General features: G+C 44.4%; 1 protein-coding gene across 2 annotated transcripts; it reads left to right on the top strand.

The window, feature by feature from the left end:
• Positions 1-1,830: 1,830 nt before the first annotated feature.
• On the top strand, positions 1,831-11,198 carry Chrna6 (cholinergic receptor nicotinic alpha 6 subunit). Of its 2 annotated transcripts, XM_005066589.4 has the most exons (6): positions 1,831-2,248; positions 3,853-3,992; positions 6,379-6,423; positions 7,310-7,419; positions 7,524-8,502; positions 9,878-11,198. In XM_005066589.4, exons 1-6 carry the CDS (start codon positions 2,029-2,031, stop codon positions 10,007-10,009), a joined length of 1,626 nt encoding a protein of 541 aa, XP_005066646.2. In that variant the 5' UTR covers positions 1,831-2,028; the 3' UTR covers positions 10,010-11,198. The 2 variants fall into 2 exon arrangements, with proteins under 2 accessions (XP_005066646.2, XP_005066647.2); XM_005066590.4 differs by lacking the exon at positions 6,379-6,423.
• The last annotated feature ends 7,706 nt before the right edge of the window (positions 11,199-18,904 follow it).

Consider the following 18,904-nt stretch of genomic DNA (forward strand, 5'->3'; position numbering starts at 1 on the left):
CTTAGTGTCAGAGAGTTTGTCTGGGATGCCTAAGGTCCTAGACTTGACCCCTAGCACTACAAAAGGAACCACACAGAAGAGTCCCCCTGCCCCTTCTCTGCACCTGCCATGCAGATTTAGCTTGCCTGCTGAAGACAGTAAGCACCACAGCAGTGCATTCCTGAGGCCCCTCCTCTGCAGCAACCCTGTGCCAGTCAGCTGTGAGCTTCCCAGAAGTCAAGAAGCTACACATGAAACACTGTTCTCTTCAGACTGTAACGTGTGCCCAGTAGAAAATACAAGAACGCAGTAGCTACAATACCCACTTTGGGAAACAGCCCACTTGACTAAGGGTATGAGATCCATGACAGCAGAGTGTCATCCTGACTCATTTTGTGTTACCTCAGTTTCTCTGGAAACTCTGTGATACCTCAGGAAAAGACAAAGCCTAGGCATGAAGGGGAAAATTGAAATGATGGGTCAGATCTGAAGGAGTCAGCCTGAGGCCCCACCTATGAGTTCTTCCTCTGTTGCTGGGAGCTGAGAGTCTTGAGCCTGTCAATGTGCAAACTGTACTGCATTCACAAAGGGGTCCTAAACTCTGACTGTGAATTCCTTGACATATAACATTTTACTGTCTGCTTCTTCAAGCAATGCTGAGATCTAAGCCAAATGGCCAGTTAACCAGAACCCTACTGGTACCAGAGCTACAAAAAAAAGGGGAAACAAGCAGAAGCCTACTCAACAACCCGGTCCCAGGTAATTAAACAGGAAAATATCTAGTGGATAGCTGTTCCCCTTGTTCTTTGAAATTTGATCTCTCTCCTGATCTGGGGTCACAACACACAGAAGAACAAGGCACTTAGAGAACTAGCATTAGAAAACTCAAGCAGACACAAACATGACCCTTCAACTGCCCCAATGAAGATGGGAGTTGGAATGATTTTAGTCAGATTCCTTACCAGTGAGCCTCAATTACACAGCAATCTCAGTGGATGCTTTGGGCTGGGTGTGGTTTTCCTTTTTCTTTAGTGGGAGTCAAGCAAATAAGTGCTTAGCCCCTAAAGCAGTGGTTCTCAACCTATGGGTCAAGACCCCTTGGGTCAATCAATGCTTTCACAGTGGCTGCATATCAGCTATCCTACATACCAGATATTTACAACTCATAACAGTAGCAAAATTACAGTTATGAAGCAGCAACAAAAATAATTTTATGGTTGGGGATCACCACAACGTTAGAACAGCATTAAAGGGTAGCAGCCTTGGGAAGGTTGAGAACCAGTGCCCTGAAGAATAGTGGTTGAGGCCGGCAGATCTTTTTTTTTTAATTATTATTATTATTAAATTTCAATTTAAATTACAAACAGGGTTGCTTCACATGTCAATTCCAGGTCCCTCTCTATTTCCCTCCCCTCCTCCCGTGCCCTCCCACCAACCCCCCAATACCCCCTCATTTCCCCTCCATGGGGGTGTCCATAGTCTGTCATTTCATCCAGGGCAGGGCCTGAACCCTCCCCCAAGAGTTCAGGGTGAGAGTGCATCTCTCATTGTTGGATGGGAGTCCAAAGTCCATGTGTATACTCGGGACAAATACTGTCTACTACCCAAGGCTCAATAGATTACCTAGGCCTGCTCACTGATACCCACATTTAGGGGGTCTTGATCAGTCCCATGCTGGATTCCCAGGCATCAGCCTGGGATTCAAGAGCAAACCCTTGTCAGGTCAGCTGTTTCTGGGGTTAAACCAGCCCAGTCTTAATTCCTTTTGTCATCAGTCCTCCGTCTCTGTCACTGGATTTCTTGAGTTCAGCTCAGTGCTTAGCCGTGGGAGTCTGCCTCTTCTTCCATCAGCCACTGAAGGAAGGTTCTGTTTCCCAGACTCTCTGGAGGCCAGCAGATCTTTAAGAGGCTTGTCTGCCCAGTGGCTTGCCCTGCCTGTCTTCCTCTTTCCTGCACAGAGATCTAGGGTGACAGGAACTGTGACAGCCCTCCCTTGCAGCAGTGTGAGCTTTCTTTGCCCTTCGCCTGTGATGCTGGAGCAGCCGTGTAATGCTCCGTGTTTTCATTTCGCAGAAGATCCGTGTGGATTGCCATGAGCATCTGCGGCTTTATTGGTCTGATTCTTGCAGCTGTCTGACAGCTGCTTTTTATGGTGTCCTTTGTAGACATTGGAATTCAGGTGCTTTTATCATGCTGATGGGCCAAGACCAGGGGTCTCTTCGCTTGGGTTTGTGTCTGTGGCTATGTGGATTCTTGGCTTCCTTTAAAGGTAAGTTACTTGGCTTACATCCTAGAATGTTTTTGTTCCATGCATTCACTCTCCTCTCTCATCTTGACTAGATTCAAATGACCAGATGACTTTTATTAGTTATGTTTAACCTAACAGATGAGATTTGGACAATGGTGTGGGGAATACATTGAAATATACTGTAAACAGTATTTCATTTTTCTAACTAAAATACATCTTCCCAACTAGCACACAGAATCGCCTATTTTTGTAGCTGTTTATGCTATCAGTATGCTCCGCTTATTTATTTGTGGCTATGTGTAATATATTTTTCACAGAGTGATTTATGTGTTCCCTGGTACTTACTACCCAGCTTTGAGAAGCCTCCCGTTGTAAGTAATTGTGCTCACTGGTGAGACCTGTCTCATTGTCTATACTAAGAGTGAGCTGGCTCCTTTCAAAAGTTGACTTAAACATGCCTGCTGTGCTGAACAGATCACATACCCCCCCTCACCCCAACCCCAACCCCAACCCCAACCCCTGTGCTACTAAGTTTGGGGGGGTGTTGATAGAAAGCTCCTCAAAAGAGTCTCCCGGGAGGGAAATGGCAACACTAGCCAGGAAGGTTTCTCAGCGGCTTCTGAAGAAATGTTTTCATTGTGGTTAATTACACTGGCGAGAATGACAGGTGACAGGTACAGAGGTTTCTTTCCTGCTGCTATCCAGGCATTCAGCAATTCCAAATGGATGTGTGAAGCGTCTGAGGCGTTCAGTGAGGAACAGCAGCTACTCTCTGCTCCTTTCCTCTGGTCAGGCTTTTAAGCCCCCTGTCTCTCTGTCTCTGTCTCTGTCTCTGTCTGTCTCTGTCTCTCTCTCTCTGGACAAATCTTTTGGGGAAATTTATGGCATAGCATTCATGGAGTCAATTTTGAATTGTACAAAACAAACGGAAGGTGTATGTTTCAGTGGGGTGTTGGGGAAGTGAGTTGTACGCATTGGAGGTGAGAAACCAATTCAATGCCGTCTTAAAGAATTAGAGACACAGGTGGCACTACTGTCCAGAATGTAACAGCTAAAGAGAGTACTGAGAACCAATTTTCAATTGCTTCTATTATGACTTTAAGTAAATTTACTTTAAAACTTTTGCATTCTGACAAATCTAAAGATACATGACTCCAAGGTACTTTTTTTAAAGGGCACGGCTTTTGAGGATCTAGGCAATGACTAGATACTGTGTTTGTTGGGTGAGGGTGCCAGCCTTGCCAATTATAAACCTACAGACCTCCAGAACTCTTGGAAAGCTTCTAGTTCGGTGGTCACGGCTGTGAGCTGTGTTTAGTGACACAACAGTTTCCCTCCTTGTGACATCCTATCCCATGACATTTATGGCACCCTTGACTTCAACAGGAAGTCTTCTTGGGATCACTTTGTGGGCATTGTACTAGCTCTGAGAAGCCTGCTTTATCTCAGTGTTGAAACAGAGCAAGCAAGGTTTAAAGGGGTGGGTTGAGCTGCCCTAGTGCCTGCAGGAATGGGCCTAGCTGGTACAGTGATGAGACTCTGAGACAGTAGGCTTGGGCCAGGGGAGAGCCGGGTCAGACCCTCCCACAGCCCTTCCCTGATGCTCTCCTCTGTCCGCCACACAGGCTGCACAGGCTGTGCCTCTGAAGAGCAGCTCTTCCGCAAGCTGTTTGCTCGCTACAACCGATTCATCCGGCCAGTGGAAAACGTGTCTGATCCCGTTGCAGTGCATTTTGAGTTGGCAATCACACAACTGGCCAATGTGGTGAGTGTCTCCGACTCCAGATGTGCTCCCAGAGGGCTTGATTTCCCAGTGTTCTTACTCTTTGTGCAGCCGGTGGGCACAGAACTCTATGGCACAACTTAAAAGTGAATGCCAGATGACATGCGTAGGGTCCCTCAAGGCCCTGCATAACACTGTCCTTGCTCAGGCTTCCCATGATTAGAAGTTCTTTCAGAGTCAGGTTATAAAATAAAGACGTGAAGGCAAGTGGAACGGAGCCTTGAAGAGAGCTGAATTACATGACATACTCTGTGACGTTCATTGGGCTCATTTTCAAGGGCGAGTGGAAGTGAGGCTCTTTCGGATTTTTTTTTCTTCCTTCCTTTTGTTTTTGTTCTAAATAATCTTCTTTCTCTGGTTCCAGGGACAGGAGGTGGAAAAGTCTGATTCTCAAAATCCAGCAGGGTCTTAGCTCCAAGCCTGGACTTCAGTCCCAATTATACTAGTAGGTAGACTATAAAATTAAGGGAAGCCTGGGGTGTCACCAGAGAGAGCATTGGAGATGGTCCCCAAGCCTGTCATCTTCCAGCCCAGCCCAATGGTAGGGAAGGAGTCCTCCTACCACACAGCATCTGGGTGACAGCATCAGGGGTGACTTCTCTAGGTGTACTTAGGGAAAGACCTAAACACAACATTTAGGCAGATACCACCAGGCTTCTCCAGTCTACACTGCCCAGTGGACTTTACTGACCCAACCTGTTCCTTTAACTCTAGATTGGACATGTGCATAGTCTAGGAAATACTGGCTCATGTTTCAAATGCCAGACGTTTCTTCTTACCTGGTTAGCCCGACACAGCCCATTAAAAACCACTTCTTTCATATCTGTTCTGACCCCTTCCTGGTTTTACAGCTGGCCAGAATGCATGGGGACTGGGCTACTGGAAGGTAGAGAGCTAAAGTGAGTGTCACCTGAAGTCTTGAAGGGCCACCCCTCTCCAGCTTTACTTCACAGCGTCAGATTATGGAGAATGTGTAGGGATTAGGCCAGTTATCTCTGAGACCTCGGGGAACAGAGGCAGCAGGGCTTATCCGGGTTTGAGCACAACATCTAGTGCATATACTGGCAAAGCTTCTGCTAGACCCAACAGATTCAAGGTGACTCAAGACCAAAATGCCCTGATCAAGAAGGGTAACTGTGAAGCTGTACGAGCTCCATTTCTCTAACTCTTCTTGTTAACCTTTCCAAATCTCATTGCCCATGAAGGCTCCATATGACCCGCTGATGGGGAGAAACTTGGCATAGTCTCTTTCTGGACCTCTCCAGGGTGGGTAGCAGTAACCATGGAGTGAAGGAATGGAGCCAGCGAGCGGCTCAGTGGAGTGGGGAGGAGCTACTGTCAGAGCCCTGCCTAGGGTTCCTTCACGCTATAGGGACCTCCGATATCCTGGGAAGTAAGATTTTAGAATCTCTTGATGACTGCTAAGAAAATACCAGCAATACCAAACTATTGTGCTGTGACCTACCTGCCATCTAGGTGTGTCTTGGGTAGCTGTCCTACTAAGGATCAGCGGCCACTTAAGAGTCAACTGTACTGAAGATGGTGACAGGGAATGCCTGCATACTGCCTGCCCTGACTCTCCTTACATTGCTTAAGGGGCTGCTTGGACAGAAGCCCTCCTCAGAGAAGCCTCTCTTGACTCTTGTATAAAACAGATGTGTGTGCACACATGAGCCACTCTACCTCTCTTTGTTATATCAAATTATATTTTATGTGTGTATGTGTATATATGTTATTAGTTTTGTGTCTTCCCAACCAGCAGCTAAGAACACATGAAGGCAGGAGTTTGCTCCACTCTGTAACTGAGCACAAAGTGGTCACTCGGTAAGTGTGAGTGTCCTTTGTAGCTGAAGGGTGCTTGGGCTGTGGAAGGGAATACACAGGGATTGGCTCTCCATTTCCAACTAGCAAACTTGCAAGTGGGCTGAAGCTGTCGTTCTGGTTTGGATCCCCTGGCAAATGCACCCAAGGAGTTCCAGGCTTCTTTGAGGGGCATATGTAGAGACAGTGAGCACCTGTCACCACCTACAGTGCTGCCCCTCATTGTCCCTAAACCTCTGCCCTCCTCCCTGTCTCCTTCCACTCAGGTTTTATGGACTTAGGTGATGAGAAAAGATTCCCAACGGAGGTGAAATTCAAATGAGACTGGAGCAACATCTTGAAGCCATATGTCATTGATAAGTTAACAGAGCAGGGACAAGTATAGAGATACCATATTTCTGTGCACGTTAAAGTTTAGTTCTCTTGATTTCATGCTTGTCCCCTTTAGCACAATTAACTTAGATTTGTCAATTTTTAGCCAGAATTCTTGCATAAAGATTTGTATTAGCAAGTACATAGAAAGCTGAAAATTATTTCTCCCTCCCAGGATGAAGTCAACCAGATCCTGGAAACCAATCTATGGCTGCGTCATGTATGTGTCTCCCATGTGCCTCCCCCTTAGAAATGTAACCACGTGTGTCTACTCAGTGATAAACACACCTACATTACCTCTCTCCCTCTCCAACCTATAATAAATATAGAATATCCTCAGGCTCTGCTATGGTTGCAGCTAGCGTAATGCAGGCAGCACATAGGCAGACCCTACTGGCTTTGACATAGAGCCCTCTGGCCTTTCTATTTTCTGCTCTCAGATCTCTTCTTATCGATTACTGGAAGCCTAAGTCCGATGGTTACTTTCCTCTTTGAAAGCTCCAGGAGGTCAGTGGTTGAGGTCTGGAGAATGTTATTATATAACCAATAACTGGTTTTTACAAGTTAGACTGCCTTTGCTCTTAAAAGTCTAAATAGTGTACACAGTGCAGTAGACTCATCCTCATGCATACAAATTATGTTTTTATCATTAGAAACAAGTTACTACACCAGCTTTGAACTGGAGAGTAGTCCATGAAGCACAGTATGAAACCTAAATATTGGCCAGTTAGCTTGTTATAGGTATGCCCAAATCAGTTCCGCTATTTAGCTCCCCATGACCACGGTTATAATTCCTTGCTTTTAATAGAAATGAGTTTATTCTTCAAAATATCTTATTTTTTAATCAAGAAAATTATCGAGCCAATATAAACATTTGGGAAGTTATGATGGCATTCTTCAAAAAGGATTCTTATCCATTTTCAAAGTGAAGGGGACTTGTAGGGAGGAAGGGGGTAAAAGGGATTGGCACTGAGGTTCAAAGAGGAGATAACAGTAATCAGAACCCCCAATGTATATGTATTAAATTGTTAAAGAACAAATTCAACAAAAGTTAGAGTGAGACCATCACCACAACAAGAAATGACTCTTCATCTCTTTTCCTTTAGATCTGGAAAGACTACAAATTACGTTGGGATCCAATGGAGTATGATGGCATTGAGACACTTCGTGTTCCAGCAGACAAGATCTGGAAGCCAGACATTGTTCTATATAACAAGTATGTGTATCTAGACAGAATCACAGTCAGTTTTCAAAATCTTTAGCTCATGTGACTCACAGCAAAAGAGCCATACTGCTAACAGTGTGTGGTCTTTCTTGCAGTGCTGTTGGTGACTTCCAAGTGGAAGGCAAGACCAAAGCTCTTCTTAAGTATGACGGCATGATAACCTGGACCCCACCAGCCATCTTCAAGAGTTCTTGTCCTATGGACATCACCTTCTTCCCTTTTGATCATCAAAACTGTTCCCTGAAATTTGGTTCCTGGACTTACGACAAGGCTGAAATTGACCTTCTGATCATTGGCTCCAAGGTGGACATGAAGGACTTTTGGGAAAACAGTGAGTGGGAAATTGTTGATGCTTCTGGCTACAAGCATGACATCAAGTACAACTGCTGTGAAGAGATTTACACAGACATTACCTACTCCTTTTATATCAGGAGGCTGCCCATGTTTTACACCATTAACCTCATCATCCCCTGTCTCTTCATTTCCTTTCTCACCGTGTTGGTCTTTTACCTTCCTTCTGACTGTGGTGAGAAAGTAACTCTTTGCATCTCAGTTCTGCTTTCTCTGACCGTCTTTTTGCTGGTGATTACTGAGACAATCCCATCCACATCTCTTGTGATCCCACTGGTGGGTGAATATCTACTGTTCACCATGATCTTTGTCACACTGTCCATTGTGGTGACGGTGTTTGTGTTGAACATACACTACCGCACCCCAGCAACGCATACCATGCCCAAGTGGGTGAAGACTATTTTCCTTCAGGTTTTCCCCTCAATTCTGATGATGAGGAGGCCTCTGGACAAGACAAAGGAAGCAGGTAATGTTAAGGACCCAAAAAGCCTTCCCAAGAGAACTGCCAAGGTCAAGTTTGCTCATCGAAGAGAGCCCAAGCTTCTGAAGGAAAGCTGCCGCGGTCAAAAATCACGCGAGACAGCCCCTGGCAAGAGAAGATGGAGTCAGCAGCCTGCAGGGTGGATGGCAGAGAATTCAGAGCACTCCCCAGATGTGGAAGATGTGATTGACAGTGTTCAGTTCATAGCAGAGAACATGAAGAACCACAATGAAACAAAGGAGGTAAACATATACCCCTTCCCTCCAGCCAGCTGCACCCCTACAGGCCTATAGACGCTTTAGAGTCTAGTCAGAGCATCTGTGGGAGTCATGTTTGTAGTAAGTCAGACAGAATCATCTAAGACCTGCTCTGTTGTCATGCAGCACTGGGGGACACGGGTTAGAGCTTAGGTAGCTATCGTGAGATGATATGCAGCCCTACAACAACTCTCCAATCTGCATTTACTTACAGAAAAATCCAGCTATGCTACACATGAAGGACAAGCCCCAACCCAGCAAACAGTAGCAGAGAGGGGGTGGGGAGGGAGACTGCCCAAGGGAAAGGAGAACTGACTGTGGTACTGCCTGAAGGATGTGAGCTGCAAGGATGAAGGATGTGAGCTGCTTAGCATCCAGCAGCTCTGGTTACACTTCCTCTACTAGAGGTGGACATAGACATGAATCCAAGGCATGGTGGAGATGTGCTCAGCGTGTACACAGTCTGCTCCTGTCTCCCATACTCCCATGTCAGTAACTCGGCTCCTGCTTCCCCAAAGCAAGAACCCAAAGCTACTATGCCAACTCTCCATGCCATCCCTTGACTAGCTGAACTTCCGAAAGCTTTTGCCAAGTGTCAGGAGTTGCTACCTACTATAGCTCCTGCATCTGTAACCCCTAGTGAAAGGATATCAGGAACCCCAATACCAGCCTGTTGATGCACTGGGAGATAATGAGAATGCTTGTCATATCACATGTCACAGAACAGGAATGGCCAACGAGCTCATCTCCAGGCTGACATCTTTTCATATGTAGGAGATACAGTTGCTATTGACCTATCATGCCATGCAGGTCTTTTACAACACAACCCACAGAGACCATAGCAGAAGGTTAGAAGTTTGGGATTGGAAAGATTTCAGATATGTACACACTTTCCCTGTTAGCATCACTTTGAGGCCTGGAGGCTGCTTATTTCTGTGTAAGGGGTCCTCAGTCAGACCCCACATCCTCTGGCCTTTCTCCCACTGCCTCACACTCAGATCCCCCAAAGGGCCAGGGTCTCCTTGTGCACAAGTGACAAGAGTTGTATTCTCAAGCAGACACTTTGGGAAAGCATCCCTAGAACCAGTAAAGGGGTCCTTTGTCACAGGGAAGGGGTGGTAAAAGTCTTCAGCATAGTCCATAGCCAGCTCTGGGAGCCACCCATGATGTATATCTACCCTCCTTAGACAATGACCACCACATAGGAGACATAGGCAGGCAAACATAATACCAATAATTGATTTTGAAAGTATTGGAGAAAGTTGTTTTTGGGGGGGAAACACTACTACTCATAAGACAAACATGTTTTCCTATGGTCTTAGATTTTAAAGCTAGTCTTGATCTTTTGTTCGCATTTCAGGTAGAAGATGACTGGAAATACATGGCCATGGTGGTGGACAGGGTCTTCCTCTGGGTGTTTATAATCGTCTGTGTGTTTGGAACTGTGGGGCTCTTTCTACAGCCACTGCTTGGGAACACAGGAAAGTCTTAATCTGTATTTTCCTTTTGCCTTCTGAATCTTTTAGATGTTGTGTTTGTTCTAAACTACTTACTACAAGAAAAGGCCAACTACCCATCTCCTAAACCACAACAAGAAGGGAAAGGGGGACAGTATTAAAATCATAGAAACCTGAATATATGTCCTCACTGTGCCAGGAATCCATTAGAGTGTTTTACCACCTGGAAGCCCAAAGATGGCAATGTATCTAAACCAGAAGCACTGACTCAGTTTCTCTATGCCATGCATACTTTGTTTCCAGAAATGTGAATGACCTCTCACAGTGCTAGACCCCACAGCAAGCATCAGTCTACACTGAAAAGTGATTCTCTCATAAATGAAGCTCCTGTTGGTTGTTGCAATGAAGGATAAGACTAGAGAGAAACTCTGGGACACTGCTGACATTTGCAACACCTGTCTACTCCCGTACCCTGCTTTCTTGTGCATGTCTCTGTGATGGAGCTCACACTAGTCTCCAGCACATGCATGATTAAAGGAGAAACCAGACTATTCAATTAGTTGCACTATTGTCTTTCTGTCTGCATGAAAATTCACCTGAGACCATCAATGTGGAAGGAGGAAGCTGCTATGAATTCATGGTTTCAGAGGATTTAGTCCATGATCACTTGGCCCCATTGCCTCTGGCCTTTGCAGAGGCGAATCATCATGGCAGGTATGCCTAGTAGAGAGCAACTGTCCACTTAATGATAGCTACCAAGAAAGCAAACAGAGAAGAATCTGGGGTACCAATACTCCTTTCAAAGGCATAACGCAATGACATAACTTCATGCTACAGGGCCTCATGTCTCAGAAGCTCCACTACCTCCCCATAGTGCAGAGGACTAAGTCTTTAACACATGTCTTTAGGGATGATCCAAACCATAGCAGTATGGTTCTGATAGGACAGTTTGCTGGTACCCAGTACTGTGCTAGGCACTACAAGGGTAATATAAATAGATTCTTTCCCCTGTAAATTTACAGCCTTTTAGAAAAGTCATACATGCAAAGATCCATGGGATTGGGTGGTGGAGAGTATAGCTGGAGCAACCCAAACAAAAGAACCTAATTGGGGAAACCTAAAACCACTCTTGTGTTTTAAATAGCTCTCTGTCTACTCCTTTTACCAGGAACCCTTCACATGCTCACTGCATGGACACAAAATAAAATCTGTAAGAAATGTTAATCTTGTGCCATTTTGAGCAATTTATTTTCCAAGTGGGAGAACATTGGGAGTTGTGTAGTGTTCCTCTCCATTTCTTGTTTGCATGACTGTGATTACTTGCAGGTGTATCTTAGCAGCCCATAGAGTCAAGCAAAGGAGTTGTTTTCAATTCCACCCTTTTCTCTCCTAGCAAGTCCCTGTTCGTGTGCATAGGTAATTTCATGATTCAGTTTTACCTTCCGATTCTGTTGTCTCAAAACAATATCAGTAACCTTTGTCAGGGCCTGGATGATGGACTGTCTGTCATCCTTGAGAGGTGACACCTGGTTCCTTCAGAATGAGGCCGCGGACACAGCAATACCTCTCACCAGATAAAGGCTTCACACACACACACACACACACACACACACACACACACACACACACTTTCCAGATGGTGTTCAGAAATGTCTAAAGTAAAACATGATGGTTCACAAGAGTTACTGTTCTGGCAAAAGACCAGCGTTGAGTTCCCAGCACTCATACAAGGTTACTCATATCTACCAGTAGCTACAGTTCCAGGAGATCTGGGGTTCTTTTCTTCCCTGCACAGGCATGCACACGTGACATACATTCATACACATACTCTCTCCCACACATGCTCATATATACTTAGTAAATCTTTAGAAATGTACCAAAAGGCCATTGTGCCTGTCCCAATGAGTAGGGATAACATTATCCCTTGAGACCTGGGGACTAAGGACACTAAGCTCCTGTGAAACAAGTTGGTGCAGAACTTTCCCTGTTAGAATAACCATATGATGGACACTCCTAAAAAAACAAGACTCTCTTGAGGGTCTCTATTAGGGGCATAGTATTAGAAGGATTAGCAAACATTCCCTCACACACTGCCTTGCAGCAGGAGCATCTGACCTGTTGGGGTAAAGCAGAGAGATCCTTGCCTACTCCTTTGTGACCCTCCCCTAGGGTGACTTAAAAGATGGAGATTATTTTCATCTGTAGTTCAGACTGACTATAACCCATATTAGTCACTTCTTTGACTACTGTGATGGTATTTGACAAAAATCGCTTTATGAATGAAAGGTTTGCTTGCATTCAGTTGAGAGGCTGTAGTCTATCATGGCAGAGAAGGCATGGCAGCAGGAGTGGGAAGCCACTGGCCATATTACCTCCATGACCAGAAAGCAGAGAGACCAGGAAGCAGGGCTGGATAAGAAACCTCAAACCCCACCCTTATAGATTCACTTCTTTCAGCTAGACCTCAAGGCCAACATTATCTGGGAACCATGTGTTCAAACACATGACCTAGGGAACCACTCATTCCTAATTCAAACCACAACACAGGATTTCTTCATGGGGATGTTTCTAGGTTACTTGTGTTGATCATCACAGTTAAACATTTCCTGGGTACCTTCAGATACCATAATCTTCATGTCTATCTGAGCACCCATTGCTGCTCAGGACAAAGGCCATCTTTAAGTGCTCCGGCGGGCATGTCTGACTCTGAAGTGGCCTGAACTGATACCCTGAAGTGGACAGCCCTGCCAAGAGCCTTGATGAGTCACATCAGCTGCTTTCAGATGGTTGTTCAGAGATAAGACCATAATCATGAGCCAAAGATATAACAATACTTTTATTTTCACTGTTACTTTTTATCATACTGAACAGAAAACATACTGAAGAAGAAATACATGCTGGATTAAAGAGAAATAACCATCAACACAATTAAGTGAACCCATTTTAGTACAAAACACTGCTTGCTCTAGAGATAGAACTTTGAGACAATCAAAAGGTCCGTGTCAGCATTATATGGAAACATCATTTTCTGGACATTACAGTGGCCCATGTGTCTAGTTAGATACCATCTTTCCAGGGTCCAAGGCAATGGGTGTTATAAATTGACTATGTACTGTGGCCACAGGCTGTGCTATCCAGCTTACTACTGGACACAGAGATGATATCACCATCTGTACTCAGTAATTAATAATAACATTAATGATACAGCAGCCAGAGAGTATGAGTGCTCATAGTGTACAAAGTGGTCTTCCCCTTACCATCTATGATGGATTTCTGACAATGATGCAAAATCAGAAGTACAGTTAGGATTGCTGTTGTCATGCTAGACTTCTGGAAATTCAAGGGACAAAGGAACAAACCAGATGACATCTGAATCAAAGAGACTGAGAAATGAAAAGGTGGGACATTCTCGGTGATAGCTGAGTTAGTCCTCCCAAGAAACCATAGCCAAGGAGGAGACTAAAATGGACTTAGGAGGCATAACAACACATCCCTGCACCAGGTCCTATTTTAGACACACTAACTACAAAGCTAAAGTACTTCTGAGACAGAAAAACCACAATTAAAATGAACTGTTTTGTTAAATATAACAACATTGTTTAGGAGACATTCTCATTTAAGAAGTAATTCTTTCCAGTCATCAGAAGCAGCACTCAGCGTGCAGGCCCTGCACCTCACCTTCCAGAGCAGCACAGTCAAGTTGACCCTGTTAACTGGGGCAAGGGTGAGTCTGCCACAGGAATGTGAAGGGGGGGGCTTGGACCTGGCCCCACCCCTCAACTACCATACAGGGGTGTCAGCAAGGGAGAGATGTCCTCCCTTCCCACCACCACCTGTGGTGGATGGGAGAGCTGGCCCTAAAGTCATGAGAGCAGGAGAGCTGCCCCCCCCACCAGCTGCAGCACTTGGGAGAGTGGCCCCTGTGCCTTACCTGGGCAACACAGCAGAGCTGGACCTGGTGGTATAGGTGTGGGTGAGTCAACCCGGAAAGGCAGGAAAGCAAGAGAACCATCCCACCCCCTTACTCATTGCTGTATATGGTGAACTACCCAGGGCAATGCTGGAGAATTTACCCTGGTGGTGAGAATGGGGGCCAACTGGCAAGCTGACCAACCCTGAAACCATCCAGGCCTAGAACCAGGGCTATGAGTTGGCTCCCACCCCAACATCCACCCCATCTGTGATCTGCTGGAGCACATGCAGGGATTGGTCCTGCAGATCCAAAGAGGCAGCATCTCCATGACACAGAGCAACAACATGATACCCAATATTGATTAGTGTAGCAGAAATCAGAGGCCTTGAACCAGACCAATGACTCTCTGCAATGAACACTTGCAAGTAAAGACATATGGACAAAAGGATACACTGTGTGACTCATGAGATTTCTCTCCTTTGGTTTCTCTTTTTTTCTTTTCTCTTATTTTATTTAAGGGGAGGGTGATGCAAGGACAGAGGATGGTTACAAAGGGACAGGGAGATGAGTGGGATTGATGATGCATGAGGTGAGATCCACAAAGATGAAATAAAAAGTTAAAATAATAATTCTCTCACTGAGCTAGAAATGTTGGGAGAGGCTACACAATAGTACACCATGTGGATAATCCAGTCAAACACTTCTAGTATCCAGAAGGTGCCATGGAAGCTTCCAAAGCAAGGAGGCAACCAACAGTCCTACCCAACTACAACACCTTTGAACCTCATCAATGACCAGCAAGTCATGATAACTCTCCAGGTGCAGGAGTGACACACATAACCTAGTGGTAACCAACATTTCTCTAACTGAACTTAAGACTCACTCAACAAGGGGGAAAACATGCCTGGTACTGAAAACCTAGCCAACTACTTAGTGCTAGTGAAGTCATGGTTATTAGAGGAGAATCTACAGCCACTAATTTATTAAGCCAGCATAATCCCTAACAACAATCTAAAATCACTTGTATTTATACCCATGGATAAGTGCAGTCTTCAGCTCTCGCCAAGGAAACTTCTCTTTACAACAGTTGAAAAGCATTACAGAAAACACAACCAATCAAAATACAGAGTTGTGGAGCCCAGTCCCAACTGATACACCTACAAAATGCTCCGGCACCTAAGACTTAGGGAACATGGTCAAAGAGGGGGCAGAAGGATTGTAAGAGCCAGAGAATCATGGAGTTTTCTGCATCTCTTTGTAACATCAGAAGCTACATCCATATAGTCTCACCAACATGACTGCCCAAACATGAGCCAAACAAAGATGCCACCAATGAGCATGCCAAACTGGATGCAGGAAAGCCTCAGTCCCAAAGAACCATAGATAACTGAAGAAAAGCTGGGAATGGGAGACGTGGTCTTCCTCAAGGAAGAGCGCACCAACTGATTGTCTAGTGCCAAACAGTCAACCCTGAAAATATACATGCAGTTAACATTATACAGACTGAACAGGTTACACTTAGAAACATATATGTATACTAATACATATATGCATGCAATTACAATTAGTGAAATAAGAGGCCATAAATTTTAAAGAGAGTGGAGAGAGGTATACAATAGGGTTCAGAGGGAAGAAAGGGGAGGGGAAATATTGTAATTATCATAACCTTTAAAATCATAACCTTAAAAAAATAACCTTCTGGGGGATAGAAAGATGACTATCTATTAAGAACACTGGCTGCTCTTCCAGGGGTCTTGAGCTCAATTCCCAACAACCACATGGTGGCTCACAACCATGTGTAATAGGATCTAATGCCCTCTTCTGGCATGTAAGTGTATATGCAGAGCTCTCATACATTAAATATGGATACATAAGTAAATTTTTAAAACCTTCTGGGATCTTATTAAATTAATGAAAATATATTGAATAAGCCTTGTATAACATGCTCAGCCCTATTAGACACTTTGGAGACATAATGGAGATAACATTGGCACAGTCAAGGAACCCACCCTCACCAAACAGAACAAATAAAAACAATCACATTCTAAAAACCACATCGTACAAAGTGAAACAGCAGAGACAGGGAGGTTTCTGGGGCTGTCCTCTGTGAAGACCCCTTCAGGAGGTGGGGGGGGTGTGAACAGAGATCCAAAGGATGAGAGCCATCAACAGAAGCTCTCTGTCTGTGCAGGTCTGCAACACTCACTGATCGGGAGCAGCTCTCAAAGTTTGCCTGAAGGTTTTTCTTCCTATACAGGCGATGTTAAAATTTCTTTACTTTCCTTTATATTTATTTGTGTGGGGGAGAGAGAGAGAGAGAGAGAGAGAGAGAGAGAGAGAGAGAGAGAGAGAGAGAGAGAGAGAGAGAGAGAGAGAGAGACTGGATGTGCGCATTCACATATGCTAAGGAATTTGCACAGGTTCCACTGAGGGATACCTTAATGGGAGTCAGTGCTCTCTTCCATTGGGTGGGTTACGGGTATTAAACTCAGATCCACAGGCTTAAGAGACTTTGCCTTTATGTACTGAGCCTTCTCTCCAGACCTAAAATCCCCTTGCTTTAGCATTACCTTTAGGAGCCCTTTCCCATGATCATTACAATATGTAAATATTTATCCTTTTCTCTATTTGAAACTATGAATGTCTTCTAATTTAGCTGCTGGTAAAAAATAAGCCACATGCATACACTGGTTTAACCTTTTCTATATTTGATTACATCAGGAAATGTTTCTTGTGGAAAATGGCTCATGCTGGTGTTTTTCAAAATGTAAAACTAAATTCAATCTAAACACTTTTTCTGATGCTAATGCTGCCCTTTTCCTAGCATATTAACAGGTTAAATGTGATAAGTAAAATGCAAGGCAATCGAGGGGGATAATAACTATTTGTCCTTTTGTCTGCATATCATTCAGGAAGTCATATCTGAGGTAACCACAAAGCAAACTACAATCTCTCCAAGGAAAAAAGCTGCTATGAGGAGTGCCCAAGATTGGGGAGAACTTCTCAGGTCCTGACTCCTTACCTCCTGCTGCTGATCCACAAGCTACAGCCCTCTAGGACACACAGCTAATTTAAGGTCACTGCTCACACTGTAGCTAGTTAGCCACAGAGCTATAGCCAGCATCCTTGTTCTGTGGGTTTTTTTTCACTGTGTTTACTCATTTCTTTAAAAATCCATCTTGTATGCTGGATTGGCCCAGATGCAAGCACACTGTTGGGGGGATGGGTGGCAATGGAGGCTGTGCGGCAAACAGCCTCTGAAGAGGCTGAGGCAGAGATTCTCCTTGAGTGGTTATGGCTGAGCTTAGTGGGAAATCCAGACCAGGGTTTATAACATCCCTTCCATACACACACTTAAACACCATCCAAAGAGTCCAAGAAAGACCAGCTAGACAACTGTGACCAAAGACTGAATGCACCATAAGTAGTGAGGGGTTTGGGCAGGCTGTGGAGCAAGGGGTAGAAGTGTGATCCTGGCAGCCTGACAGCAGAGATGGGACTGTGCTGCTTCACTGTGCATTGTGAACAGGAAGCTATGACCAAAGATTTCCACCCGGCCTTACCCACACACACCAACACTGACAGCCAGAAAAGGACCAACTGCAGAAGTGAGGCCAAGGGCTGGGACCACACCACAGCACACAAGAAGCAAAAATTGGACTCAGAAATACTAAAAAATAAATAAATTAGAACATGGAGTTGGAGGATAGGTTAGAGAGTAGATCTGGGAAAAAATTAGGGGGTAAGAATTAGAGGTAAATAGGAACAAAATGCTGCCTATGTTTTTTTTTTTTGTCCCTACATACTCAATTACTAGTCACTATATCTTCTTTTTTTTAAAAAAAAAAAAAGTTCCTGTGAGTTGGATTTAAACATAGGCAGCTCTATCAGGTTTTACAGTATCGAGATAAATGCTCCTGTTACAGTTATCTATTTTGAGGATGACCCACCTTAAAAAAAATAGGAACAAAACGTGTGAAATTTTCAAAGAATTAAGAAAAGGCCATATTTTTAGAAGAATTTAAAAGTGTAAGAGAAGAGCAAATCAGTTAATAAACATGGAGAACAGGTCCAACAACAACAAGACCTCTACCAGAAATTTCAAGAGGAAAAGAGACAAATTGGAGAAAGACAGTAAAAGAAATAGGAGGAAATCTACATAATTTGAGGACATCGGTCAATGAATGCAGAGAGAAAGAGTTGGGAAGAAAGGAGAAAGGAAGGAGGGGAAAAAAGTGAAGAGATCAACAGAGATGGATGGATAATACTCTCTGCTTAGACACAATGTGACATATCTAGGTCTAGAGATAAAAAGAAAAGCCTAAGAGAATTAGGAAGGGGAAAAATATAAGGACTCAACTCTTACTGTGTTTTGCCACAACAATCTTAGATTGGGATTTTACAACCACTTAGAAGAACCATGTCTAAAGTAAAACAGAGTAGGCAAGGTTTCATCATTGTGGAGAAAAACTCTTTTCACAAAATCTGAGAGAAGCAAAGTCAACTTGATAAATGCTCCCCGCTCCATCCTAGAGAAGCCATGGAGTAGTGTGAATAAAGGAAGGAGACACTGGGAAAGGAATATGAAGGCAGAAGATTCCATGGAAACCAATTCTGTCTGTGGTGGCTTGAATAGAAAGGGCCTCTACGGGCTCCTATATTTTAATACTTAGTCATCAGGGAGTGACACTACTTGAGAGGGATTAGAAGGTGTGCTTGTTAAAGGAAGTGTGACCTTGTTGGAGGAAGCATGTCACTGGGGGGTGGGTTTGGGGGTTTCAAAAGCCCAAATCAGTTTCAGTGTCTCTTTCCTCCTGTTGGATATGGATCTAGATGTATATACAACTGTAGTCTACATCTCCAACACCATGTCTGCCTATGTGCCCCTGTGCTTCCAATTGTAATGAACTAGACCTCAGAAACTGTAAGAAAGCACCCAATTTAAATGCTTTTTTGAGTCCTGCCCTGACTCAGAGGAGAGGTAAGCTTGGGCCCCTGTCTCAGGCACAATATCTGC

The sequence above is a fragment of the Mesocricetus auratus genome, unplaced genomic scaffold (assembly GCF_017639785.1).
Source record: "Mesocricetus auratus isolate SY011 unplaced genomic scaffold, BCM_Maur_2.0 Super-Scaffold_100026, whole genome shotgun sequence".
Classification (NCBI taxonomy): domain Eukaryota; kingdom Metazoa; phylum Chordata; class Mammalia; order Rodentia; family Cricetidae; genus Mesocricetus; species Mesocricetus auratus.

Bases quoted from the DNA above. Each gene is read 5' to 3' on its own strand.
- Chrna6 (XM_005066589.4), top strand. From the start codon at position 2,029: ATGCTCCGTGTTTTCATTTCGCAGAAGATCCGTGTGGATTGCCATGAG. The intron at 6,424-7,309 runs GTATGTGTCTCC...CTTTTCCTTTAG, and splicing joins CCAATCTATGGCTGCGTCAT to ATCTGGAAAGACTACAAATT. The intron at 8,503-9,877 runs GTAAACATATAC...TTCGCATTTCAG, and splicing joins ACCACAATGAAACAAAGGAG to GTAGAAGATGACTGGAAATA.